The 26395-nt window shown below is 40.2% G+C and overlaps 1 protein-coding gene across 6 annotated transcripts in view; it reads left to right on the top strand.

Moving 5' to 3' along the window:
• LOC110446177 (arginine-glutamic acid dipeptide repeats protein-like) overlaps positions 1 to 26395 on the top strand; it is a 183904-nt gene that overhangs the window by 121786 nt on the left and 35723 nt on the right. For all 6 annotated transcript variants that reach the window (XM_021491193.1, XM_021491195.1, XM_021491194.1 and 3 more), the window contains 4 exons: positions 1716 to 1849; positions 2570 to 2669; positions 3481 to 3579; positions 13947 to 14027. In XM_021491193.1, the coding sequence (XP_021346868.1) occupies positions 1716 to 1849; positions 2570 to 2669; positions 3481 to 3579; positions 13947 to 14027 (414 nt within the window). The remainder of the gene's footprint in view (positions 1 to 1715; positions 1850 to 2569; positions 2670 to 3480; positions 3580 to 13946; positions 14028 to 26395) is intronic.

Below are 26395 nucleotides of genomic sequence, written 5' to 3' on the forward strand. Positions count from 1 at the left end.
GGTGGGATAGGGTCATCAGGTAGGTAACCAACTAGAGACTGGTGATCACATAAGGGGAGATTCGGTGGGATAGGGTCATCAGGTAGGTAACCAACTAGAGACTGGTGATCACATAAGGGGGGAGCCGGTAGGGATAGGGTCATCAGGTAGGTAACCAACTAGAGACAGGTGATCACATAAGGGGGGAGTCGGGAGGGATAGGGTCATCAGGTAGGTAACCAACTAGCGACTGGTGATCACATAAGGGGAGAGTCGGGTGGGATAGGGTCATGAGGTAGGTAACCAACTAGAGACTGGCGACCACATAAGGGGAGATTCGGTGGGATAGGGTCATCAGGGAGGTAACCAACTAGAGACTGGTGACCACATAAGGGGGGAGTCTGGTGGGATAGGGTCATCAGGTAGGTAACCAACTAGCGACTGGTGATCACATAAGGGGAGATGCGGGTGCGATAGCGTCATCAGGTAGGTAACCAACTAGCGACTGGTGATCACATAAGGGGAGATGCGGGTGCGATAGCGTCATCAGGTAGGTAACCAACTAGAGTCTGGTGACCACACATGGGGAGAGGCGGGGGGGATAGGGGCATCAGGGAGGGAACCAACTAGAGACTGGGGACCACACATGGGGAGAGGCAGGTGGGATAGGGTCATCAGGAAGGTAAACAACTAGAGACCGGTGAACACATAAGGGGAGAGGCGGGTGGGATAGGGGCATCAGGTAGGTGTACAACTAGAGACTGGTGATCACATAAGGGGAGATTCGGTGGGATAGGGTGATCAGGTAGGTAACCAACTAGAGACTGGTGCCCACATAAGGGGAGAGGCGGGTGGGGTAGGGTCATCAGGTAGGTAACCAACTGGAGACTGGTGACCACACATGGGGAGAGACGGGGGGGATAGGGTCATCAGGTAGGGGTACAACTAGAGAGTGACAACCATAAATTCAAGTGGGACACAGTCATAAGGTAGGTTCAAAACCCAAGAGACTGGCAGCAATGAAAGGGGGAGAATAACACAAGGGAAGCAAGTGATCACATAAGGGGGGAGTCTGGTGGGATAGGGTCATCAGGTAGGGAACCAACTAGAGACTGGTGACCACACATGGGGAGAGTCGGGGGGGATAGGGGCATCAGGTAGGGGTACAACTAGAGAGTGACAACCATAAATTCAAGTGGGACAGAGTCATAAGGTAGGTTCAAAACCCAAGAGACTGGCAGCAATGAAAGGGGGAGAATAACACAAGGGAAGCAAGTGATCACATAAGGGGGGAGTCTGGTGGGATAGGGTCATCAGGTAGGGAACCAACTAGAGACTGGTGACCACATAAGGGGAGAGGCGGGTGGGATAGGGTCATCAGGTAGGTGTACAACTAGAGAGTGACAACCATAAATTCAAGTGGGACAGAGTCATAAGGTAGGTTCAAAACCCAAGAGACTGGCAGCAATGAAAGGGGGAGAATAACACAAGGGAAGCAAGATATACAACTATGGGCTGGCGACCAGAAGAGAGATTCGGGTTGGACAGTGAGACTCCATAGTAGTGATCATAATTGACAGTCCACAAAAAGAAATGGTCAGGGATTCATTATAAACATGCATTCGTGAAGTCAGAAAGAACCATTCACACAGAGATCTGTTGGAAATCCACAGAGAACTTTTAGATCACTCCTACTTATATTATGAAATATATTAAAAGCTGTGTTTTCTATCCAGGCTCGCCTACCCGAATTAAAGCGAGATGTCATGCCATCACAGATGCCCGAAAAAATGGAGCGTTGGGAGGAGCTTCGATGGCGGCCCAATGCCGTCATGGATGGAGATCTGATGATGTACCTGCGAGCCGCAAGGTAGGTAACCAAAACTGTTTTATAATGTAATCAAGATAGATAACTAGTATTGTCATGTAACTAGAATAAGGCCGTAGTTTAATTACCTGCTATTACCAGAATGTAACAAAAAGAAACAAATGGTTCATCTATTTTGCCTGGTGGAAATTAATTGGCTGTGTTATCAAGTACTCGACAACCTATCCTATAACCAATTACCACCAGATGCACAGTGTATTTCGAAGAGTGAACAGGACTGCAGATTGTGCAGATTCAGGGTGTAAAGGACTTGTAGGACCCTGGTTGAAGATCCAGGGTTTAGTTTATATATGGTCTGGTGGCGTGATGGATAGCGTACCTGCCTTTCACCAAAATGCCCGGGATTCAATCCCTGATCGAACGCGAAAAGGCGTATGGGTCACCTTCCCGACCACATGGATTTTCTCTCTAGTACCATGGTTTCCTCCCACAAAAAGAGACCCCTTGGGCACAATAATCCTGACCATAGAAAGTGATTAAAAGAAACATAGCTTTTCTCTGGGTATTCTGGTTTCCTCCCACACTAAGCTCCCATGTCCACTATCATCAAGGCCAGCAAAAATGATTTATGTAAGTTGATGGAACATGTTTTGCGATTGTTGTAAAATAAATAAAGTTAAATTGTTTAAATATGATTCATAGAGAAATGCAGTTAGATGATAACTGATGAACGGTTAAATGTATATGATGATTGTCTTACAGGAGTGTAGCAGCGTTTGCTGGGATGTGTGACGGTGGTTCTACCGAGGACGGGTGTCAGGCCGCTTCTATGGACGAGACCACTATCAATGCCATGGATACGGTATATACCTCTATCACAGTTACCATGGTTACTGCTCATACTTCTGTGCCGTTTTGCTATTGAAATAGAAATAATTGAAAATCACAATGCTGTAACAATAACAATTTAAACAGCAACTAGTTGCAAGACTGTTGAACGTAAGTGCCATAAATTTGACATAGTGAATTAGAATATTGTTGAGTTTTATATGCATGAACTTGAATGTTGATGCAATTTCAAAGGAGAAATTTAATTGATCAGCAATATGTATTAAAGAGAGAGATGACCATATTTTTATACGCCCGTCAAAGACGGGGACGTATTATGTTATCACGAGAGCGGGCGGGCAAACGATGTCCGCTCGATATCTCGAGTAATTATTAACGGATTAACTTCAAACTTCACAACAAGGTTAATTACCATGAAACCTCGGACAAGTTCGATAACCGCCATTATCCGACCATAATTTGTGGAGTTATGCCCCTTTATGGACTTGCCGAAACAGTGTCCGCTCGATATCTCGAGTAATTATTAACGGATTAACTTCAAACTTCACAACAAGGTTAATTACCATGAAACCACGGACAAGTTTGATAACCGCCATTATCCGACCGTAATTACTGGAGTTATTACCCTTGGTTTCATTAATGCGATGCATGCGTTCCATGATGTTGTATTGCACTCATTGATCTACCAGTTATGTTGAATGATTTCTCTTTTAATATCAATTACTCACAAATACTTCATATATTTCAATCATACAAACAACTGCTCATTCAATGTGTGACGGGCGTATTATATACCGCTTGCGGTAACCTTGATGTATTTACAGCTGCACCGCCACACGTATGACACAGGCAAGGGTCTTCAGGCACTGGTCAAGTCACCTGCCCTCCGCAGCATAGAGAAGAAGTGGACAGAGGAAGACTCGGTATGTATCCATAGAAACATCTAATCACTTATCATACAATCACTGTATGCATACTTGCGATCTTTTTGAAATTTTCATGGGGGAGATAATGAGTACTTAAAATTACAAGCATAAATGAAATGTGTGTATGTACACACTAGGGAAAAATAACACTTTTGAATGGCATCTTTTGAGATGTTCTTTCCCTTGAAATCACCATATCTTAGAAAATAGGAACAGTTAAGCAAATTCACAGGTTAAAAATGCTCAATTTTAGGGACCATAATTGGGAGTCCCCCCCCTTAAATAAGGCGAGTTGGCGAGTATGTGTATGGATGTTGTTGTTGTTTACATGGTCACTAATTACATGTATAAACTATAAACAATCACAGCAGGTATAGGTCAGCACAGACATGTGAGATAATGCACCGAGCCATTGATCCACTATAGGAGTAAAGTGTCAGTAAGAACTGAAGCAGTCTAAACTGCTGATCTCACCCTCCCAACATTTACTGACCCACCATACCCCTATAGTTAGTCAGTGGTCAAGGCTAAACTGCTGATCTCGCCCTCCCAACATTTACTGATCCACCATACCCCTATAGTTAGTCGGTGGTCAAGGCTAAACTGCCGATCTCACCCTCCCAACATTTAGTGACCCATCATACCCCTATAGTTAGGCAGTGGTCCAGGCTAAACTGCTGATCTCACACTCCCAATATTTACTGACCCACCATACCCCTATAGTTAGTCATTGGTCAAGGCTAAACTGCTGATATCACCCTCCCAACATTTACTGCCCCACCATACCCCTATAGTTAGTCATTGGTCAAGGCTAAACTTCTGATCTCACCCTCCCAACATTTAGTGACCCATCATACCCCTATGGTTAGTCAGTGGTCAAGGCTCAACTGCTGATCTCACCCTCCTAACATTTACTGACCCACCATACCCCTATAGTTAGTCGGTGGTCAAGGCTAAACTGCTTATCTCACCCTCCCACCATTTACTGACCCATCATACCCCTATAGTTAGTCAGTGGTCAACGCTAAACTGCTGATCTCACACTCCCAACATTTACTGACCCACCATACCCCTATAGTTAGTCGGTGGTCAAGGCTAAACTGCCGATCTCACCCTCCCAACATTGACTGGCCCACCATACTCCTATAGTTAGTCAGTGGACAAGGCTAAACTGCTGATCTCGCCCTCCCAACATTTACTGACCCACCATACTCCTATAGTTAGTCAGCGGTCAAGGCTAAACTGCTGACCTCACCCTCCCAATATTTACTGATCCATCATACCCCTATAGTTAGGCAGTGGTCAAGGCTAAACTGCTGATCTCACCCTCCCAACATTTACTGACCCACCACACTCCTATAGTTAGTCAGTGGTCAAGGCTAAACTGCTGATCTCACCCTCCCAATATTTACTGACCCACCATACTCCTATAGTTAGTCAGTGGTCAAGGCTAAACTGCTGATCTCACCCTCCCAACATTGACTGACCCACCATACTCCTATAGTTAGTCAGTGGTCAACTACATAACACATTTATTGCAACAAGGACATTTAAAAAAGCTTGGTCACATATTCAACTTCGTGTACATATGTCATTCAATTGTGATATCCTAATAGAATCTCTACAGAATTCTTTCTGACCTTTCATAGATCTATCACTAAGCCCTGCATGATCGGTTTCAGCCTGTTTTATTGAAGAATATTTTAAAAAGTTCTAGGCCAAGACTGGTATGTAGCATAATTCTGTACAACATGACATGATTCAATCCACATAAAAGGTCAAATAAACTGGAGCTCTAGAATGGTGACACACCCATGAACAAATTCTGGAATTGCCCCCGAGTAGACTTATTTACAATATATTTTTAATGAGAATACTTGGCCACGATTGCTTATATATCCAGGTGACCAATACAGGCCATCTAGGCCTCTTGTTATGGTTACTGATTTATTATTGTTACTTACTCCCAGGGATTGCTACCCTATCTTTAAGATTACAAACCCATCATTATGGTTACCAACTTATCATTCTAGTTGCTGAATTATCACAAGAGTTACTCATCACTTTGTAGGGTAACTGACTTATCATTAGGGTTTCCAACTCATTACAAGGGTTACTCATCACTATGTAAGGTAACCGACTTATCATTAGGGTTTCCAACTCATTTCAAGGCTAGGTAATCACTATATTGGATTACTGACTTGTCATTAAGGTTTCCAACTCATTACAAGGCTAGCTCAACAGTGTATTGGGCTACTGACTCATCATAAGGGCTATCAATTTATGAGTATGGTTTCTAACTCAATGCTATTGTTACTGATTCATTAAAATGATTGACTTGTTGCTCTGTTTATGTAGAATAAAAACATAACTTTCACTCCACTGTTAACTACACCTCTGCTTTCAGGATTACATCACTTCCTTAGATACTTTGTGTTACTAAAGTTATGTTTTAATTTGTGGCATTATTGATATAATTACTGTTGAGTGTGAAACATCTAAATATTCTTTTATGGTTGCATGTCTGTAAGAAATGGGACATGTTATCGCTTTGTGGTCATGGTTACACATCTGTTTCTACGGTAACCTAAATTCAAAACATACTTTGAAGGTGAAGGTTGTGTATGTTTTACATATACTGCAGCACATAACCCTGTAACTTTCGACATGGAGCAATGAAGCACCGTATATCAGTATTACACGTCTGCAAAGTGCTAATACTTCTCTTAATCACAGATGTTACAGGTCCAGGGCACTTACATACCCCTCAGCAATAGCATACCCTTCAAAGCCTTGCATATCGCAGGTTATTAACACTTCAGATCTTCACATTCCCGCCATCGCCTGGTGCATAATGTAACCCTGACCTACAGTCATGCACACACACGTTTTGATGAAAGTGTAACAGGAACGCAGGATAGACATACTCCCAAAGTGTATGTAACACTAGTCATTCTCAATCATTTAAGATGTGCAAGGTTACCATGCCCCCTCAGTGGAGATAACACCATTCACCCCAGTCGTGTGAGAAATACTATGTGGACATGCCCCCTCAGTGGAGATAACACCAGTAACCCTCAGTCATGTGAGAAATACTGGGTGGACATGCCCCCTCAGTGGTGATAACACCAGTCACCCTCAGTCGTGTGAGAAATACTGGGTGGACATGCCCCTTCAGTGGTGATAACACCAGTCACCCTCAGTCGTGTGAAAAATACTGGGTGGACATGCCCCCTCAGTGGTGATAACACCAGTCACCCTCAGTTGTGTGAGAATAATGGGTGGACATGCCCTCTCAGTGGTGATAACACCAGTCACCCTCAGTCGTGTGAGAAATACTGGGTATACATGCTCCCTCTGTCGTGTAAGAAATAATGGGTGGACATGCCCCCTCAGTGTTGATAACACCAGTCACCCTCAGTCGTGTAAGAAATACTGGGTGGACTTGCCCCCTCAGTGGTGATAACACCAGTCACCCTCAGTCGTGTGAGAAATACTGGGTGGACATGCTCCCTCAGTCGTGTAAGAAATAATGGGTGGACATGCCCCCTCAGTGGTGATAACACCAGTCACCCTCAGTCGTGTGAGAAATACTGGGTGGACTTGCCCCCTCAGTGGTGATAACACCAGTCAAGCTCAGTCGTGTGAGAAATACTGGGTGGACATGCCCCCTCAGTGTTGATAACACCAGTCACCCTCAGTCGTGTGAGAATAATGGGTGGACATGCCCTCTCAGTGGTGATAACACCAGTCACCCTCAGTCATGTGAGAAATACTGGGTATACATGCTCCCTCTGCCGTGTAAGAAATAATGGGTGGACATGCCCCCTCAGTGGTGATAACCCCAGTCACCCTCAGTCGTGTGAGAAATACTGGGGATACATGCTCCCTCTGTCGTGTAAGAAATAATGGGTGGACATGCCCCCTCAGTGGTGACAACACCAGTCACCCTCAGTCATTTGCTGCATGTTAACTGCACATACCATATCCAATCTAGACGACATCCCAACAGGAACTTTTCTCACTGGAGGGCACTGTAACACATTATCACTGTTATAGTCCCTAATGGTTTGCATAGCATACATATCACCACAGTCTCACAGCAAGTGGTGTCGGCGTGTGTGTACAGAGAAATCTAGAGGAGGCGACACAGACGGAGATCTGGTCGTACAGCATTCTATATAACCCTGTCATTGTCTCGCCTAGTCTGTGTGTTACTTCACTGACAGTAACGGCACTGTGAAGCTCGGTAACAGTCAATAACACTTCAATCACCCTAACATCCTCAATAACAACATCTTACTACTACAATGTGCATAACAATGACCCAGACAGTTGTCGGGGGGGGGGGGGGGGGGGGGGGGGGGGGGGGGCTTGTCTAATGTTTGTGTTGTTACCTCCAGTAACTAATAAGGCACATAAACACACAGAATGTTAGGCGTAATTGAGATGTTGACCTCTTAACTACATCATTTACATATCAATTTAATTCACCATTCTTTACATTATAATATTCCATCATCATTCGCATACTGATATCTCTTCTAAGACCAATAACACAGTCCTATGCTCTTTAGAATGCATCTTCATAGACACGCCATAGTCCTAACTTTTTAATGTATATTCCAACAGCACAACCACTTATATCATATTACCATATATCTACCTTCAAGTCAAAGTTCCCACCTCATTAGCATATCTCTACCTTTAGTATATAATACACATCTACCATCCCATTAGCATATATCTACTGTCGTCTATGAAGCACAGCTCCCACCTCATTAGCATATATATCATATAGTATAATAAGGCACAGCTCCCACCTCATTAGCATATATCTCATATAGTATAATAAGACACAGCTCCCACCTCATTAACATAGATCTTCTACAGACTATAAGTCAAGGTCACTAATACTTTTAGTTTGATATTAATATACTGTCAAAACTACATTTTATGGTTCTTTCTGACATGTCTGTGTTTATTTTGATTGTAAATGGTACTATGTGGATATCTTTCATTAATAATATCATATGTTTGAATCCTTAAATCAAAGATGGCCACCGTCTGTTGCTCCTGATTGGTAGAGACATATTTGGACTCTTATTCTATTTATGATTTATTTCATATTCGGCATTAAATGTTACCAAGTAGACGGTCTACATGATTAATTAGAACATATATGGATCCTATAAAACAAGATGGCCACCACAGTTACTGATTGGCTGAAACCTTTCTGGTTATAACGTCTATTCTGGTGGTCTGATTTCATTCATACTTCATGGTAACTGGTAATTGTTGGATAACATGTGTCGATCACATTATTAGCAATATTCCGAAATTCAAAATGATAGCTGTGGCTTGTGGGTGATATTTACAGTAAGACAGTGGGGTCCTTGCTGACCAATCAGTGTTCTAGTTAGGTTTTATATACTTAGGAACTTTAACCTTATACTGTTTTGAACTGTTTGGCCTTCATGTTTAAGGCTTTGTTGACTTTGTGCAGGTTTCTAGATTATACAGGGGTTGGTAAATGCAGGTAAAACTAAATATTACAGCCTATTGTGTAACACAAGAAGTAAAATGTACTACAGCCTTTAATGTAAAAACCAATAAATTAGGTCAAGGTTGAAGTTGTTCCAGTGAATAAAATTGAAAGTGTCAAGTACATTGGAAGGTTCCCATCAAAAATAGTGACACTTGCCTGTGTAATCAGTTACCTTACCAAACATATCAGTATGTCCAACACACCATCATCAGGGAATCTGTAGGTCCAACACACCATCATCAGGGAATCTGTAGGTTGTACTACAGCACTACTCTTGGTACAACTCTGTATCTTCAGCTTATCACATTGTAATGGCTTGTTTTCATTTCAGCTTAAATTTAAAATTAATGCCACTTTGAATGGTACCACAGCCGACAATGTGATTCTTCAGGATAAATTCTGATAAACAAACAACATCAAAGTGTGATTTCTAGAATTTATTTTACTCCGGTTTTGCACTTATTTCCATCAATTAAAATAATCTCTTTCGTGGTTAATTACAAATACGAATAAATGGAAGACAGTTTATCCCCTTAAAACGGAAATTAAAGTATAACAGGTGTCGAGATGAATTGCCATCACAAGCTTGTATGCGTGCTCTCGTCAATTGACAAAGAAGATAAACATTTTCATTTCAGTGTTGTAAATTTAAAAATAACACTCCAAAATGGCAAAGAAGAAAAAAACCAATAAATGGGTTATGTATGCACATCAACTTGTGCAAACAATCCAAAACATGTCATTTGATTTTAATCTCAAAGATTGAAAGATTAAATTGTGAATTAGATGTTGGGTTTTGAGTGAAAGGCAGTTGCTGTGTTGTGGAGGCATATATTGATTTTTGCAGAAAGAGACAATTAGCTGTCTTGTCTCTACTCATTACTTCATAATACCACTGGAGTAGGTGTCAGTAGTATGCGGGGCGGCCCTGCTCAGCAGCATGTTAACGGTGCACACATGTAAAACAGTTATCAGATCATCCACCACTGTAAGCTTATGGTAAAGTGAAATATATAGCACTGGAATAATCCACAAAAAAATGAACCGTATACAAATATAGGGTGAAGGAAAATTGCATTGTGTCTTTGTTTATGAGTCTGCTTATATTATTAGGCTTGTAATTTCGTCAGATCATATGTCACTGTATGTCTGCATAGTTACTTCCCTTGTATAGGCAGAAATAGGAGTCGCTTTCAGCTTGGCACTCACTACATAGACAAATCATGATGAATTTCACAATTAAGTTCTCCTAGTTTTTCAAATAAAAAGTGAAAGAACTCATAATGATGTTGGGTCATAGAAGCTTATAATGTAAATGGCACATCAAGAGAAGCCAGGCTTCGGCACGAATTGCTCCTCAGCTACAGTTGGAGCTTGTGATGAATGCTGTCTGATGGCTGAGGCAAGGCAGAGCTACACCAGTACCAGGAGAAGCTGTATACAGGATCTTTATTGATTTGTGAGAAAGAGATATGATTTATCTGTTATATATCTGGTGGTTTTATGATTAGAGGGCTGTTACGACCAGCTGGAATGCATTTAGGGGATTGAGATCTGACAGGTTCCAATAGGAAAGTACCTGTATGTTCAGATAGAAGCTAGGCTGGTAATTCATAATTATACCCACCAGTTAAGATAACAGGGTTTGTGTAGTGGTAATGATGCTGTAGCCCCCTTTGCTAGGCAGCAGATGTTGTAGTGTCTACACTGCAGGATAGGTCTATCTCGCCTGAGATCCAGCTCTGTAACACCAGGTATAACACTGTACCCTTACTCCCAATCTCAAGGCTCCATACAAAACACACAAATGTAAACTCCAGGGCTAATTGTAGACAGCGCCATCTAGTGATTTCAATGTCACAGTACTCAGCGGCCAATCAAAACCCTGGTATTTATAGAAGGACGGAAGATTAGCCAATGAGAGGGTGGAGGACTAAAGAGCAGCCAATCAACAGGCAGATTTATTGTAGGACTGGAGACCCCATTATCTGACACTTATCTGGCTGATCAATCAGTATGAGATGGGTGTGAAAACAGACAGATGTGTATTTGTAAACATCCTGCAGTGCGTTTCCTTGTAGGTAAAGTTACAGTTCTGATACATACCAACAATTTAAACTATCTCTTATATACATGTGCACAACTTCAAACAGAAAGCCACAACTTGTAAAACGGTACAGGTCATGGAACTAATGTCACAGTTTTTTATGGGGTTTAGCAATAGGTAGTGCTAGCTGATATCAAAAACCGTATGCTGCCTCCCATACAAGGGAAAACGTATTTTATGCAAGACAACAAGACAATTGTATTGATAGCTTTAAATGAGTTCTAGATATTTCTCTGAATACTGTGGCAGTGAGAGTTTAAAAGGCTCTGTCTTGTGGAAGGGAGGGTTCAGAGCCTCTATGTCCTGTGGAAGGAAGGGTTCAGAGCCTCCATGTCCTGTGGAAGGAAGGGTTCAGGGCCCACTTGTATAAACATCTCAAAGTTAAGGAAAATCTCAAGCAATGTATTGTCTATGGGAAATCTTAGACTTGAGGAAATCTCAAGAGTTGAGATGTTTTATACAAGTGGGCCAAGAGCCTCCAAGTCCTGTGGCAGGGAGGGTTCATAGCCTCAATGTTATGTGGCAGGGAGGGTTCTGAACCTCTGTTCAAATATGGCAGAGAAAGTTCAGAACCTCCGTGTCCTATGTCTGTGGGTGTCTCAGACCTGCAGTCTGGAGCTTTAGAACCTTTAAATCCTATTGAATGGAGGGTTTAGAGCCTCTCTCTATTGATGTGTATGTTTTGTGTCAGGGAGGGTTCAAAACCTCTATGGATATTTAACATATTATGGTAAGGAGAGTTTGGAAAACTGGCTCCCTTGGTAAACATGAGTTTGAATTATAAAGGGTAGTCTTCCTTCTTGTTGTCATGCAATTGGTCCATGGTCACTGTGGATACGAGACCATGTAGTAACGATGACAGACATGGGGTATTTACACGGCAGTGGTGATGTTATCAATAACTGCGAGCAGTCAATATTTGGCCCCCTCAATAAGTGTTCAGGAACAAGCATTCACTAGGTAACAGATGTATTGGCCAAGTTGACACAAACAGGGCTCACGCCATCACAAGCCTTGTATCACCATGACACAAACATGCCACTACTCAACGATCGGGGACTCATTTCCTCGTGTACAGGAGGAGAGCAAACACGGACAACATGATGATCATCATCGCATCATGTACAAACACAGGCTAAGCACAGGGAGCACTGTCAACTTAATGTACCTCCATACAAAGGAGAGCTCTACCCATCCAGTGTACCACTAAAGGGGGATTAGTATGTGCTAAGAGCTTTGCAATGCAGTCTGTATGAAATGGTAAAGATTGGATAAACAATGTAAAACTGTTTGTCTTGTGTATAAGTCAGTAATCCTGGTGTATTAGCGTCCCCTCAAAACTCATCTCCATTACCTTTTGATCATCAGTCGTCTGAAGGATGTGGTGAAGACTTTCAAGTTTTCTCATTAATTTTCATTACATCCTTATGTCTAATTCCCCAGAAGAAAATTTTCATCGGAGAACACTGTATAAATCTTGAGTTTTATAAACAGAGGATATTTATGTCACTGGAATAGATATGATTTATCAAATATGTGATTCATAGGTATTAAGAAATTAAGCTATTAGCTAGGATCTCCCATGCCTACATACATCATCAACACTCCAGGGGTAACGCTCACTTACGCTCTTTACACCCCTGGAATATGTCATAGCAAAATTGAAGGCACGAAGATAGCTATTTTATTGGTCTCAGGTAAAACAAATCTGACCAATCGCTAGGCTGATACCTGTCCTTTGAAGATTACAAAGGAGCGATACTCGTTACGTAACCACAAGATTCTTTTGATGTGCATCAAAGGATCTAACTAGTCTTCTTGTCTCATCAACAACGTGGCGCACACTGAGCCTTCAGTTTTGCTATGACATATTCCAGGGGTGCAGAGAGCGAAGGTGAGCGTAGGTGAGTATAGGTGAGCGTAATCCCTGGATTATCGAGGATGGCCTACATAATGTTGAACTCAAATCTGCCCACGTCTTGTCAGTGCTGTTTGAAAAGCTGACATTACAAATGCAACATAAATATAATTGTTCTATATAACAAACAAATTAATAAAGAACATATTTCGAAATACTGAAAAAAGTTATTCAAAAAGTAAAATTCAAACAATATGTCAAAGTTTCACAATAAGTTTGTTTAATATTTGTTTAATCGTTGACTTAGAGAGAAGCAGCATTGTCATGATTGTTCACCCATCATGTTTGGTGAGACCTTGAATGAAGTAAAAGTACAATATAGATCAAACTGGTTATTTTCATTGGAACATTGATTTAGGTAATCTTGTTTTCAAATTGCCATAACCAGAGCGTGTGTTTAAATAATTTTAAAAATATAACGCGTACAGGTCTCAATTCATAGGATACATTATACAAAGCAAATATATATTATTCATCACATTCCTATCCAGTGTTTACCTGAATGCATTTACAGAGATGAATCTACATATGAGGCTTAGTCCTGTACTCCTAGAACTTTGACGGGACTCCAATACAATTTCTGAAAATGCTGAGATGTAATAAAGTGGGACCCACAGCTAACAACAATACAGTAGAAAAGGACTCATAAAAACCAATTGTACCTTGATGACTGCATCTTACATGCTGTTTAATTCCAAAATGGTGGTATCAATGTTTGTATGTTTGTTGACATTGAGTACACCAACGACCACCTGTGACAGTCCTTTAATTGCATTTCTCCCTCTTTGCAGAAACGTTTCATCAAAGGTCTTCGACAGTATGGCAAGAACTTCTTCAAGATCCGCAAGGAGCTTCTCCCCCACAAAGAAACGGTGAGTGTTTGAATTGTATTTTGGGTGTTGTGTGTTTGTGACAAATGCAAAGTGATTTAACAGACCATCTGTAAATTACTAACTGGAAATCAATGGCATCCTATTGGTCCACCTATCCCAACGACACATGAAAAGAAATTAACCTTTCCATGATGTTTATAGCGATTTTTTCTCAGAGTTTCCTGTATAGAATTCAAATGACATGACAGTGTTGATGGCAAAATCATTAAGTCTGTCAAAATGATATCTTGCATGGTAACTTTATCGCTTATTGTATAAGTTTTACTGGAGTCCTTTGTCCTGTTGATTTTATTGTACATACATCAAGCAGATTTCCTTTGTCATGTGGAAATTATGCATTATACTAACTGCATTCTGCTTCGATCTTGCATAGAGATTTGTTGGCATATATCAGATAGCACATGCAGCATTAAATTTGTATTTTGGCTGGTTTTCAAAAAAGCCAGTTTTCAGAGGTTGACCAAATCATTGTGCGATTCAAGGATTTTTGGATTCAAGATGCTATGAGATAAATTCAAGGATTCCTACTATGATAACTACAAATACCCTGTACATAGTATCAAAGGAACTGTTAAGGCATGCACGAGTACAAATTCATTTAAAGTGGACGATATATTTTGGCTGGTTTTCAAAAAAGCCAGTTTTCAGAGGTTGACCAAATCATTGTGCGATTCAAATTGATGTTGTGGTATCAGTGCAAAAAAAGAAAGATGATTTTCCTATAAATTCTTAAACAATCCATATGATGCATGAACTTGTTAACTTTTATTTGTATCTGATAATTAATGCCATACCAATCAATCGACTAAACAATGAAAGACTAGATTGTGACATCATACAAACATAGGAACCAACAGTTGGCTTCCCTTATATACACAAAGTAACAGTAGAAGCAAAGAGAAAATGGATATGGCAAATTTTGATAGCAATATTGCAATGGGAAACAGACTTGGTCCAAAATGGGCATGACCTTAAACTTTCACACAATTTATGTCTTTCGACTTGCATGCTGACATGAAGCTATCAGTCGCCATGTGGGAACGAATATATGTAGAGTGAATTAATAAAGACAAAATATGGAAAATATCGTATGTGTATTGTGACTTCCCAAAAAATGTTTCTGTATAAGAGCTGGTCTGAGAAGTTCCATAATAACTTATAATTACGTTTTGATCAGTAAAGGGTTGATGTGTGATTATACAGAAGGTTTCAGTGCCCTTTTCCATGACATTCTCTGATATAAAACACTGTTGTGTAAATTTGGTAAAAAGTGACTCGTCTGACATCAGAGAAATGTATATTTACAAAAAGATCCAATAACTAACACAGCATGTAAGGTTAGGATGAGAGACTCGGGTGTGTTTTTGATACACTACCTGTAAAGCATGACAACAGATGATACATCTTATAAAATGAACAGGTGATACAGGTGATACAGGTGAGATGTTTCCCCAAGGATGTTAAAGAAATTCTTAAGTTAATTATTTTTTGGAGATGTGTTATCTCTGCTGGAATGACTGAATTAGGATACTATCACGTAACCTGTACAGAAAGTGTTATATCACTGTGTCTATACTGTAGACAATCCTGATACTGTTATATCACTGTGTCTATAATGTAGACAATCCTGATACTGTTATATCACTGTGTCTATACTGTAGACAATCCTGATACTGACATCAAACTTACTGGAATACCTTTAGTTGACACATTATGTATCTGCTGTTACCTTTAGACATGTGCTATATTTGTAAAGGTATCTGTTAAATTTCATCATTTTGCTTATCATTTGATTCGGGTATTGTAACCTGGATTGGTATACAAACTACCTGTCTAGGTGTTATTACCTGGATTGGTATACAAACTACCTGTCTAGGTGTTATTACCTGGATTGGTATACAAACTACCTGTCCAGGTGTAATTTCCTGGATTGGTATACAAACTTCCTGTCTATGTGTTATTACCTGGATTGGTATACAAACTACCTGTCTAGGTGTTATTACCTGGATTGGTATACAAACTACCTGTCTAGGTGTTATTAACTGGATTGGTATACAAACTACCTGTCTATGTGTTATTACCTGGATTGGTATACAAACTACCTGTCTAGGTGTTATTACCTGGATTGGTATACAAACTACCTGTCCAGGTGTAATTACCTGGATTAGTAGACTAATTACCTGTCCAGGTAATATTACTTTAACTGTTGAGGTGTTATTAGGTGGACTTTAATAACTTGACTGGTTCATAAACTACCTACCCAAGATTATTTGACAGATATCTTGTCCCAAACATTTCAAGTGTCCATTTTCCTACCCTCCAACTGTGAAGCCAACAGTGATAACAAACCCAAAGTGTGTGACCTTGTGCTCCTCACACTGTTACTATATCTAGCCATGTCTTATCAAATCCATTAACATGATTGTTGTGTAGGCAACTTATTGAAGTTTTCAAAATGATATTTGTATTCAAATTGCCTACGTAAATGGCCATTATGTGTTTGTGGAAGTAGGTATGCTTGCATGTGCATGTATAGAGACTACAACCTTGATGCTGCGTTATCGCCCGGAAGTTTTAAGTCCTTTGACTTCAGTACATAAGCCTTGAGGTACTGATGTGTCAATATGTTTGTAATCAGCCCGGTACCAAGCTGTCCACAGTAAACAATTCTGTGTTAGAGGTTTTCTAATCTGAGCTTAGTCCTGTCAACCAAACAGCTCACAGGAGATTGTCGCAGATCAACGCCAATGGGAATGTAATGTGCAAGCTCTGTTGTGAAAGCCAATAAATGGGAATTTGAATAACATGTTACATTGGTTATGTCCCTTTACTGACCAAGTGTTGCGGATGGTCATACAGTTTGATATATGCTAGATTTAGTTTGTAATGATTGATGTAATCCCTACTATTCATATGTTTAATGTCATGCATTGAGATCAAATTTGATGATTTCCTCCCTCTGTTTGATATCTTAATGGTGAGCTAATGAACTGTATGCCCCATTGGTTTTTCATGTCATACCTGACTGACAACACAAAACAACGCCTCAACTGTGGCCGTCCGACAGCCTTAACGGCTAGCCCGCATTTTACATAAATCAATTTAAGTCAATGGATAGCTTTCCATCTCCATTCCAACTTTCCAGTTGACTAGATTCCTCTTTCATTTCTGTGGATATCATCTGTTTCTATCATTGCCCTAGTATAGTCAATAAAGGTTCAATTGAAGTATCACAACCCCTGAAATTGGCAGTCTCCAGTTTAAGTTATACCTATGCATTACAGGTATTAGGTGCATTATGGTAGCCTGTTTGTCATGTATTGAACTTGAAAATAGTTTGTCTCCTGTTATATTAGACTTCACTCACAGGGTCGTATAGACAACTTGATACTGATGTGGTCTGGGAACATTAACACAGACAGTAAATGGTAGTCCCCTCACTGTTATATAGCTTATAGATTACAGATAGTCACATCAGATCTAGTCTCTACTCAATTCCCTCCCTTGGTGGTAAAATGATCTCCCCTTACCCTTAGTCCCCTTCCCTGATGGTGAGACTGATCTCCCCTACCACTAAGTCTCCTTCCCTGATGGTGAGACTGATCTCCCCTTACACTTTATCCCCTTCCCTGGTGGTGAGACTAATCTCCCCTTACCCTAAGTCCCCTTCCCTGATGGTGAGACTGATCTCCCCCTACACTTAGTCCCCTTCCCTGGTAGCGAGACTGATCTCTCCTTCCACTAAGTCCCCTTCCCTGGTGGTGAGACTGATCTCCTCTTACCCTTAGTCCCCTTCCCTGGGAGTGAGACTGATCTCTCCTACCACTAAGTCCCCTTCCCTGATGGGGAGACTGATCTCCCCTTCCACTAAGTCTCCTTCCCGGATGGTGAGACTGATCTACTCTTACACTTAGTCCCCTTACCTGAGGTAGAGACTGATCTCCGCTTACACTTAGTCCCCTTACCTGAGGTAGAGACTGATCTCCCCTTCCACTTAGTCCCCTTCCCTGGTAGTGAGACTGATCTCTCCTTACACTTAGTCCCCTTCCCTGAGGTAGAGACTGATCTCCCCTTACACTTAGTCCCCTTCCCTGGTGGTGAGACTAATCTCCCCTTACCCTAAATCCCCTTCCCTGATGGTGAGACTGATCTCCCCTACCACTAAGTCTCCATCCCTGATGGTGAGACTGATCTCCTCTTACACTTAGTCCCCTGCCCTGATGGTGAGACTGATCTCCCCCTACACTTAGTCCCCTTCCCTGGTAGTGAGACTGATCTCCCCTTACACTTTATCCCCTTCCCTGGTGGTGAGACTGATCTCCCCTACCACTAAGTCTCCTTCCCTGATGGTGAGACTGATCTCCCCTTACACTTAGTCCCCTTCCCTGGTAGTGAGACTGATCTCTCCTTACACTTAGTCCCCTTCCCTGAGGGTGAGACTGATCTCCCCTTACACTTAGTTCCCTTCCCTGGTAGTGAGACTGATCTCCCCTTACACTTTATCCCCTTCCCTGGTGGTGAGACTGATCTCCCCTTACCCTAAGTCCCCTTCCCTGATGGTGAGACTGATCTCTCCTACCACTAAGTCTCCTTCCCTGAGGGTGAGACTGATCTCCCCTTACCCTTAGTCCCCTTCCCTGATGGTGAGACTGATCTCTCCTACCACTAAGTCCCCTTCCCTGAGGGTGAGACTGATCTCCCATACCACTAAGTCTCCTTCCCTGATGGTGAGACTGATATCCCCTTACACTTAGTCTCCTTCCCTGGTAGTGAGACTGATCTCTCCTTACACTTAGTCCCCTTCACTGAGGTTGAGACTGATCTCCCCTTACACTTAGTCCCCTTCCCTGGTAGTGAGACTGATCTCCCCTTACACTAAGTCCCCTCCTCTGGTAGTGAGACTGATCTCCCCTTACACTAAGTCCCCTTCCCTGGTGATGAGAGTGATCTACCCTTATACTTTATCCCCTTCCCTGGTGATGAGAGTGATCTACCCTTATACTTTATCCCCTTCCCTGATGATGAGAGTGATATCTCCTAGATCTTTTTGCTTTTTCTTCGTGATGATATATGGGGGGGAGGGGGGCTCCTGGTCCCCTTCCCTGGTTATGCGAGTGATATCTCCTAGATCATTTTGCTTTTCCTTTGCGACCATATATCCCCCCTTTAGCTCCTAGTTCCATTTCCTGGGTGGTGAGAGTGTTCATCCCCAAAAGCAGATATTGCCCTTCCTTGGTGAGAGTGATAGCTCCTATACACTTATCACCCTTCCTAAGGGAGGTTTGGTTTGGAGAGTGATGTCCCCCTAGTTCTTAGACCCTATTTCATGGTGGTCAGAACAATACCCACACATATCATCAGGACCATTGATGGTAACAGTCCAACACAGGAAAATATTAGCAGTACTCTACAAAATCTGGATTGCTGTTAATTAAGTTTTAAAGCAAAAGAAATTTCTTGCTTTTTTCCCCTTCCAAACCTCTTTGGTTACATATTTCATGTCACAAATATTGTGTCTGTAAAGAGACAGAAATTCAACATTTCATATACATGTATTGATTATAAAACTGTCAGTGTAACAATACTGTTGAAGGGAAGTAACTCTAGAATCACGACTCTCACATTTTGACTTTGGGTGAGGTTGCTGTCTATTATGCCTCCAAATTAATCAACTGATGTGTCAACAGACTGGTGCCTGGCCAGCCGGGACACTTCAATACAAGCCTACAATTGACTGGGACTGTGTTTGGGCTGTGTGTTATCACAGCCATTCACCACCTATGTTTGCCCTCTAAGTTTTGAGTACACTTTGTATAGAGTAGATAAGGAATGCTTTCATTGAGCTGTTTGTCTCGTAAATGTCCCCGCTCAACATGTCTCAGTTGATCTGTGAGGTTTGACAAACAGCAGGCTATAAGCTTGGTATTGAGGTTGATCTGAGGACTGTAATATTGTGTAAACTCTGTATTGAGACTACTTTTGGGGGTGTAAGTTTGTATACTGGCCTAATCAGATCAGAACTTGCCCTTGTTTACTGCCATTGTTGTGTGGATCTCAGTGATATACTGGCCAGCATTAACAGACACAGACAGTTGATACCACCTGATTAGAGAACAGTAGGCTGGTCTAGTACCTATCAAGTGTCTTTGTTATTTTACCAAGAACTATCTCCCAGTATTTCACCTAATAAATTAAGAAAAATGTACAGTATTTCACCTGTTAAATAGCTATAGTTTTATGCTCAATAAAACTGTCAATACCTACTCATATTTCCTAAGGTTGATGTTACTCTCATTGTTATTATATAATGAGATGGAGCGGTCACTAATTTAACCCCAATTCAAATATTTTCCTCAACAGTTATTAGCATGTAATTTATTATGTTATTTTAGATAGCAAGAAGACTTAGGCCTTTTATGTTATTTTTATATCACAAAACTGAATATAAAAGGCCTATATAGTAAATGTTTACGTTAATAAAGGGGCTTATACAGAAAATGAATAGTTATCCAATAAGGCGTAGGCATGCATTTAATATATAGCTATTTAAGTTGATGTAGTACACCCTAAATATTATTTATATAGTTATATAAACTGACCTTGAAGTTGCATATCATTATATGAAATGACTTATGCAGTAAATATATAGTTATTTAAAAAGACCTATACAGTGAATATAAAGCCTTTGCAGGGTGTATGTAGTTTTATTAATAAGACGTTCTAAATATGAATTATATAGTTCTGTATTATGTTTTGAGACCCATAGGCAGGTTTTATATAATTTATATAAAAAGAAAAGCAGTTAATTAATATAATTTGAGGTAGAAAGAAGACTATGACAAGAACTATTATAAAGTTTCTGTGAGAAGACTTAGAAACAGTATTTTGTATGTATAAGAAGACTTGGCAGTGGCGGTGGATTTGTCTGTGATTGACAGTTAAATCCACAGAACAAATTATACGTGTGTCAGATCTGACAGGTTACGTCTTAATTACTAATCCTAATTTGTTGGTGAAGTCTGCTCCTCATTCAGGTAATAACAGATAAGTGTACAGGTAAGATGTACATATATACGGTAAGACCTATCCAGGTGAGATGTGAGATCCAGGTGTGCTGTTGAAGTGTGACATGATGGATGTACCTTATGGGGGATGTAATGTATTAACTCCACGTCCAACACCTAGAGGACGATTCATTCGTCTTTGTCGCTGTACACAGTTATGTTATTGTCCAAGGCGGTTTTGATGTTCACTGCCTTTTATTTAGCACATGGCACGTTCATGTTTTTAACTCTATATATCATGAACCCCCATCGTCACAAGTTTGTGTTGTTTCGTGTTGAAAACGATTTGTAAGTACTTAATCTTATTTACATCCTTTTGAGGGACTGTAAGCTTTTCTGATGTAATAAAACAAGGACATTAAGCACATTAGTTTGAGATAGTAAGCCTGTTTGTGCCTGTCTTTGCTGTCTGATACACATCCATAACATCAAACGCTGTCCTCCTGCTGTCTGTAAGATGTGCAGTCCGTTACATGTTCTAGTATGAAATAGAACTGTTTTCTCATCTCTCTCTCAGGTTTGTTATATCTTTCGGTGGAGAACTGCTGTCAGGGAAGTTCCTGGACTATTATGGGGTGGAATAATGGCCAGTTTCTCCTTTAATTTTCTTTAGATGAAATAATATGACTGAATATCTACATAGTTTGTATTTTTTGTAATGATGAGCTTGTTGATATATGCCACGTACCTAGAGAAAATGAAATCAGAATTCAAACAGAGAAAGAAAGTAAGAAAAACATCTAACAGACAATAAAAGTAAACCTAGATTTATACTTCACCAATACACAGTGATGGCATGGGAGAGGTTGCTACCCTTAGGACAGTTAAGGAGAAGGGTACTGCCTCCGAGAACTTCAGGACAAAAATGTCAGGAACAATTCATATCCCATGTTAATCGAGTGACTGAATCAAAATTCAATATTGTCAAGGAAAAGCCTAACAACTAAGTTATAAAGTTACTGTTCACCTTATTTCAAAGCACCTAGCATCAATCTTTGACTTGTTATGTATTATCTATTTGGTGACTTTATCCTTGTCTGACCTTGACTGCGATCTTATCTGTGACATAGTTTTCAATTCGTGATGATGACAATGATCTTGCCTGACCTTGATGTGAACTTGTATCTAGGAACATTTTTTTGACTTATAATGTATTATCTATTTGGTGACTTTATCCTTGTCTGACCTTGACTGCGATCTTATCTGTGACATAGTTTTCAATTCGTGATGATGACAATGATCTTGCCTGACCTTGATGTGAACTTGTATCTAGGAACATTTTTTTGACTTATAATGTATTATCTATTTGGTGACTTTATCCTTGTCTGACCTTGACTGCGATCTTATCTGTGACATAGTTTTCAATTCGTGATGATGACAATGACCTTGCCTGACCTTGATGTGAACTTGTATCTAGGAACATTTCTTTGACTTGTAATGTATTAACTATTTGGTGACTTTATCCTTGTCTGACCTTGACTGCGATCTTATCTGTGACATAGTTTTTAATTCGTGATGATGACAATGACCTTGCCTGACCTTGATGTGAACTTGTATCTAGGAACATTTCTTTGACTTGTAATGTATTATCTATTTGGTGACTTTATCCTTGTCTGACCTTGACTGCGATCTTATCTGTGACATAGTTTTCAATTCGTGATGATGACAATGATCTTGCCTGACCTTGATGTGAACTTGTATCTAGGAAATTTTTTTTGACTTGTAATGTATTATCTATTTGGTGACTTTATCCTTGTCTGACCTTGACTGCGATCTTATTTGTGTCATAGATTTCAATTCGTGATGATGACAATGACCTTGCCTGACCTTGATGTGAACTTGTATCTAGGAACATTCTTTTGACTTGTCATGTATTATCTATTTCGTGACTCTTAACCTGCTTTGACCTTGTCTAACCTTGATGTGACCTTTTGCTTACCAGAAGACAATTGTTCTATCTTGTGTTAATCAACCAAACAAGATAGATCACACTTAACACATCAATGTAAAGCTTGGTATTAAGTGACTTTCCCGTCAGATTACTGGTACAATCCATTCTGTAACATTCCCAATGCTTTATGATGTAATTTACATGAATTTTATGATCAGGATATCAAAGTTATAAAATAAGAAAGACATGTTTCTTCTAACAGACTCTCGCTGCTTTTGTCTCCCACATACAGCGTACCAGGCCTCGTGTTTAGATGATTTAGTTCCATAAATCTGATTTAAAAATTGATTTAGGATCGACACATGAACAGTAATAGGTTAGACAATAAAATATATGGATTCCTCATAGACTGTTTGGCAACAAATTTATAGTCTTCATCACATAAAAAGTATGGATATTTCTTTAGTAACCATGACAACCTAGTCAGTCATTGTAAGATGTGGATATGAGAGGTTTGATGTGATGTGTATAATGACACGGAGAATTCAATATGTTGGCTATGAATGTCAAGTGTAGGAAGGCCTGATCTGAGGGCTACGGAAGGCCTACTCTGTAGTAGCACTGTTTGATAAGGCTTTGTAATTGAATGGCGACATATCGCTTATTTTCATGCATGGTGCACAAGGCTAGGTACATGTGGCATGCCACTCTGATCTGTCTGTCATATCTCTATGTGGCTGGGCTGATTGGAAGGCCTTGCTCTCCTTGACACTAGATCAATAAATAGTCTTTTGTTCTTGAGAAAATAAGCAGGATAAAGAATGTAATCCATCAACATAACAGGCCGATTTGCCTTTAATCAGAGTAAACAGTGCTAAGACTGGGTGAGCGACAGGGCCTAGCATCTTTCCCAGCACCTAACTACGCCTGCCCGCCTGTATGTGCACAGCTAGACCAAGCTGCTTTATTTTATACCAAGGTTGCCACCTCTTCGGTTCTTATCGACTTTTCTGTGTCGGTGAAGTGCGCTTTACTACGATTTATTGGCCAATATTAAGGGCATCTAACTCGGCTTTCTGTATGATTGTATTCCCTCAATAATCTCATCATATGGTTGTTAACCTGTGGTTGTCTTTTCACCAATTGGGTGCATACAGTTGTGTCGTGGCTGAGGGATACAGGTCGCTCCCAGTCATCACCAGCTTCTGTAAACACAGCAGGAAGTAGCTTCCAGGCACTCAAATAAAACACTGCTGCGTCTCTGTTAGATGACAGGAAAATGTCAATTCCTGAACTTGTGTAATGGTCAGCCAATCAGAAACTGTATATATCTGATTTTAGAGACACAATGTCAAATTTACACCCACCAGGGCTTGATAGCTCGGCAGTTTATGATGCTAGGGGTTTATTGATCGGTGATGATGACGGCCACCACATTCTCCACAGACTTGATGGTCAGCCAATCACAAAATATCTTGTCACTTGAAACACAGTTAAACATACCAAAAAGCCAGGTCTGTGAGCATTGTGTTTGCTGGTCGCTATTGATTTGGTCCGACAGGAAGTGTCGGTGACAAACGCTGGTGAGGCGAGCGACTAGGCCCAATACAAACGTATCTCTAGTGCAGAGTTTATAGCATGTCCCTTGGGACCAGAGTCCTGCCTGCGTTTGCTATCACTGTATGTGCTCCCTATATCCCATCGTCACTATACATGCGGTTAGGAGTAATTTGTACATGATAGAAGTGGATTAGTCTAATCAATACACACTTCCTCTTGTCAATTTGATGGGATGCTAGAAAAATAGAAAAATTAGCGTCTTTGTTTTGTGTTTGCTTTGTATGTCGTTGACAATGTCTGCCCGGCGCTGTGTGCCATTGCCAGGGGCAGGGTACTACATCACTGCGGTGCGAGGTACGCCAAGTCAGGTGACAAGTTGATGCTGGCGGCCCGCGATAACGTTCGCATTCACAGCGCGCTATTAATACCCTCCAAGGGGCACTTTTTGTTTTGTTTTTTGCTGTCTTTTCTCGTGTGTTAATTGGTAAAACCCTTAGCTATACAGGTTAAACAGAGCACTATCAAACCAGTGCTCATGCAATCCGTATAAATCCGCAGAGGCAACTATTTTATACCAGGTATCAGTCTTTGCCGATAATGCTTTACATTATCAAATTAATGTAAAATGCTTTAACAGTGACAGCAATTTGATTAAAGAAACGGTCATACATTTTGATATTGCCACTTCACACATCTGCTGACTTGTTTAAATTTTAGGCATCACCACATCGTTACAACTTTTAAAATGCGATTAAAACATGTTCAGAGAGATTTACGGAGAAAATTAGGCAATAAATGAAGATAAGATGTTAAAATAATGAAATGATTCCGACAAAATAAGACATAAATCTAACGCTGGAAATAATCAGCCACGACAAAATCTAATACAGATTTACACTGCATTATCAACGGAATCATATATGAAAAAAGAAATTTTGCTGCAATATATGTTAAATCATGATTAATGACTTCAGAATGGTGGAAATGTTAAAAAGCAATTTAAATGATTGAAATTGTTTCAGTAATAGAAAATTTGCAATTTTTATATTTTTTGGTAAGGAAAATGATTGAAACGGAGAGAGAAAAGTGTGAATTCAAGTGTGAATATTACTTGAGGAGAATGTAAATGTTATAACGGTGGAAAGCTGTCACCCTGGCTGGTTTGTTACTGTCTACAGTAACAGTCTACCTGTTATCTACTACACGGAGGGTTACAATAATACACACTTAGTACCGACACACTTAATGCTAATTACTGTATATAATCAAGTCAGCTCCTCTGACACAGAATTATCTCCTGTACATCTAACTTTATAAATGGAATAAGCCTGTAGCAAATTAGCCCCCTAGGGTTTCCGATAAACATATTTTACATTTCAAGTTTGCAAAAACAAATGTGAATTATATGAATATTGAAGCACTTATTGTTGTTTATAATTATAAATGTTACTGAAATACTGCTGTTTGTATTCAAACAACTTTATACAAAATCTGTACTTGACACAGTGCCAATATAATATAAATATTTTATATGTATTATAAAGAGATTATACAGGTATTTTATCGATATTATATAGACCAACAGTCTCCAATCATCAAAACTGTCATTTAAGAACGTTAACAGAAAATGATTATAGACATATTCATTAGTGGAGATAAAAGTTGAGTAAGACCTTTAACATGATACAGCCATGTGTATTAACGTGCTTACAGTGAAATAGGAACATCTGTCAGCGGAGTGTGATGGAGGCTCCTAACATAACCAATTAAACTAATCACTTAATGTCATTGTATAATTTACATGCTGATATCTGTCTCTGTGGACACACGCT

The sequence above is a fragment of the Mizuhopecten yessoensis genome, unplaced genomic scaffold (assembly GCF_002113885.1).
Source record: "Mizuhopecten yessoensis strain PY_sf001 unplaced genomic scaffold, ASM211388v2 scaffold2599, whole genome shotgun sequence".
NCBI lineage: Eukaryota > Metazoa > Mollusca > Bivalvia > Pectinida > Pectinidae > Mizuhopecten > Mizuhopecten yessoensis.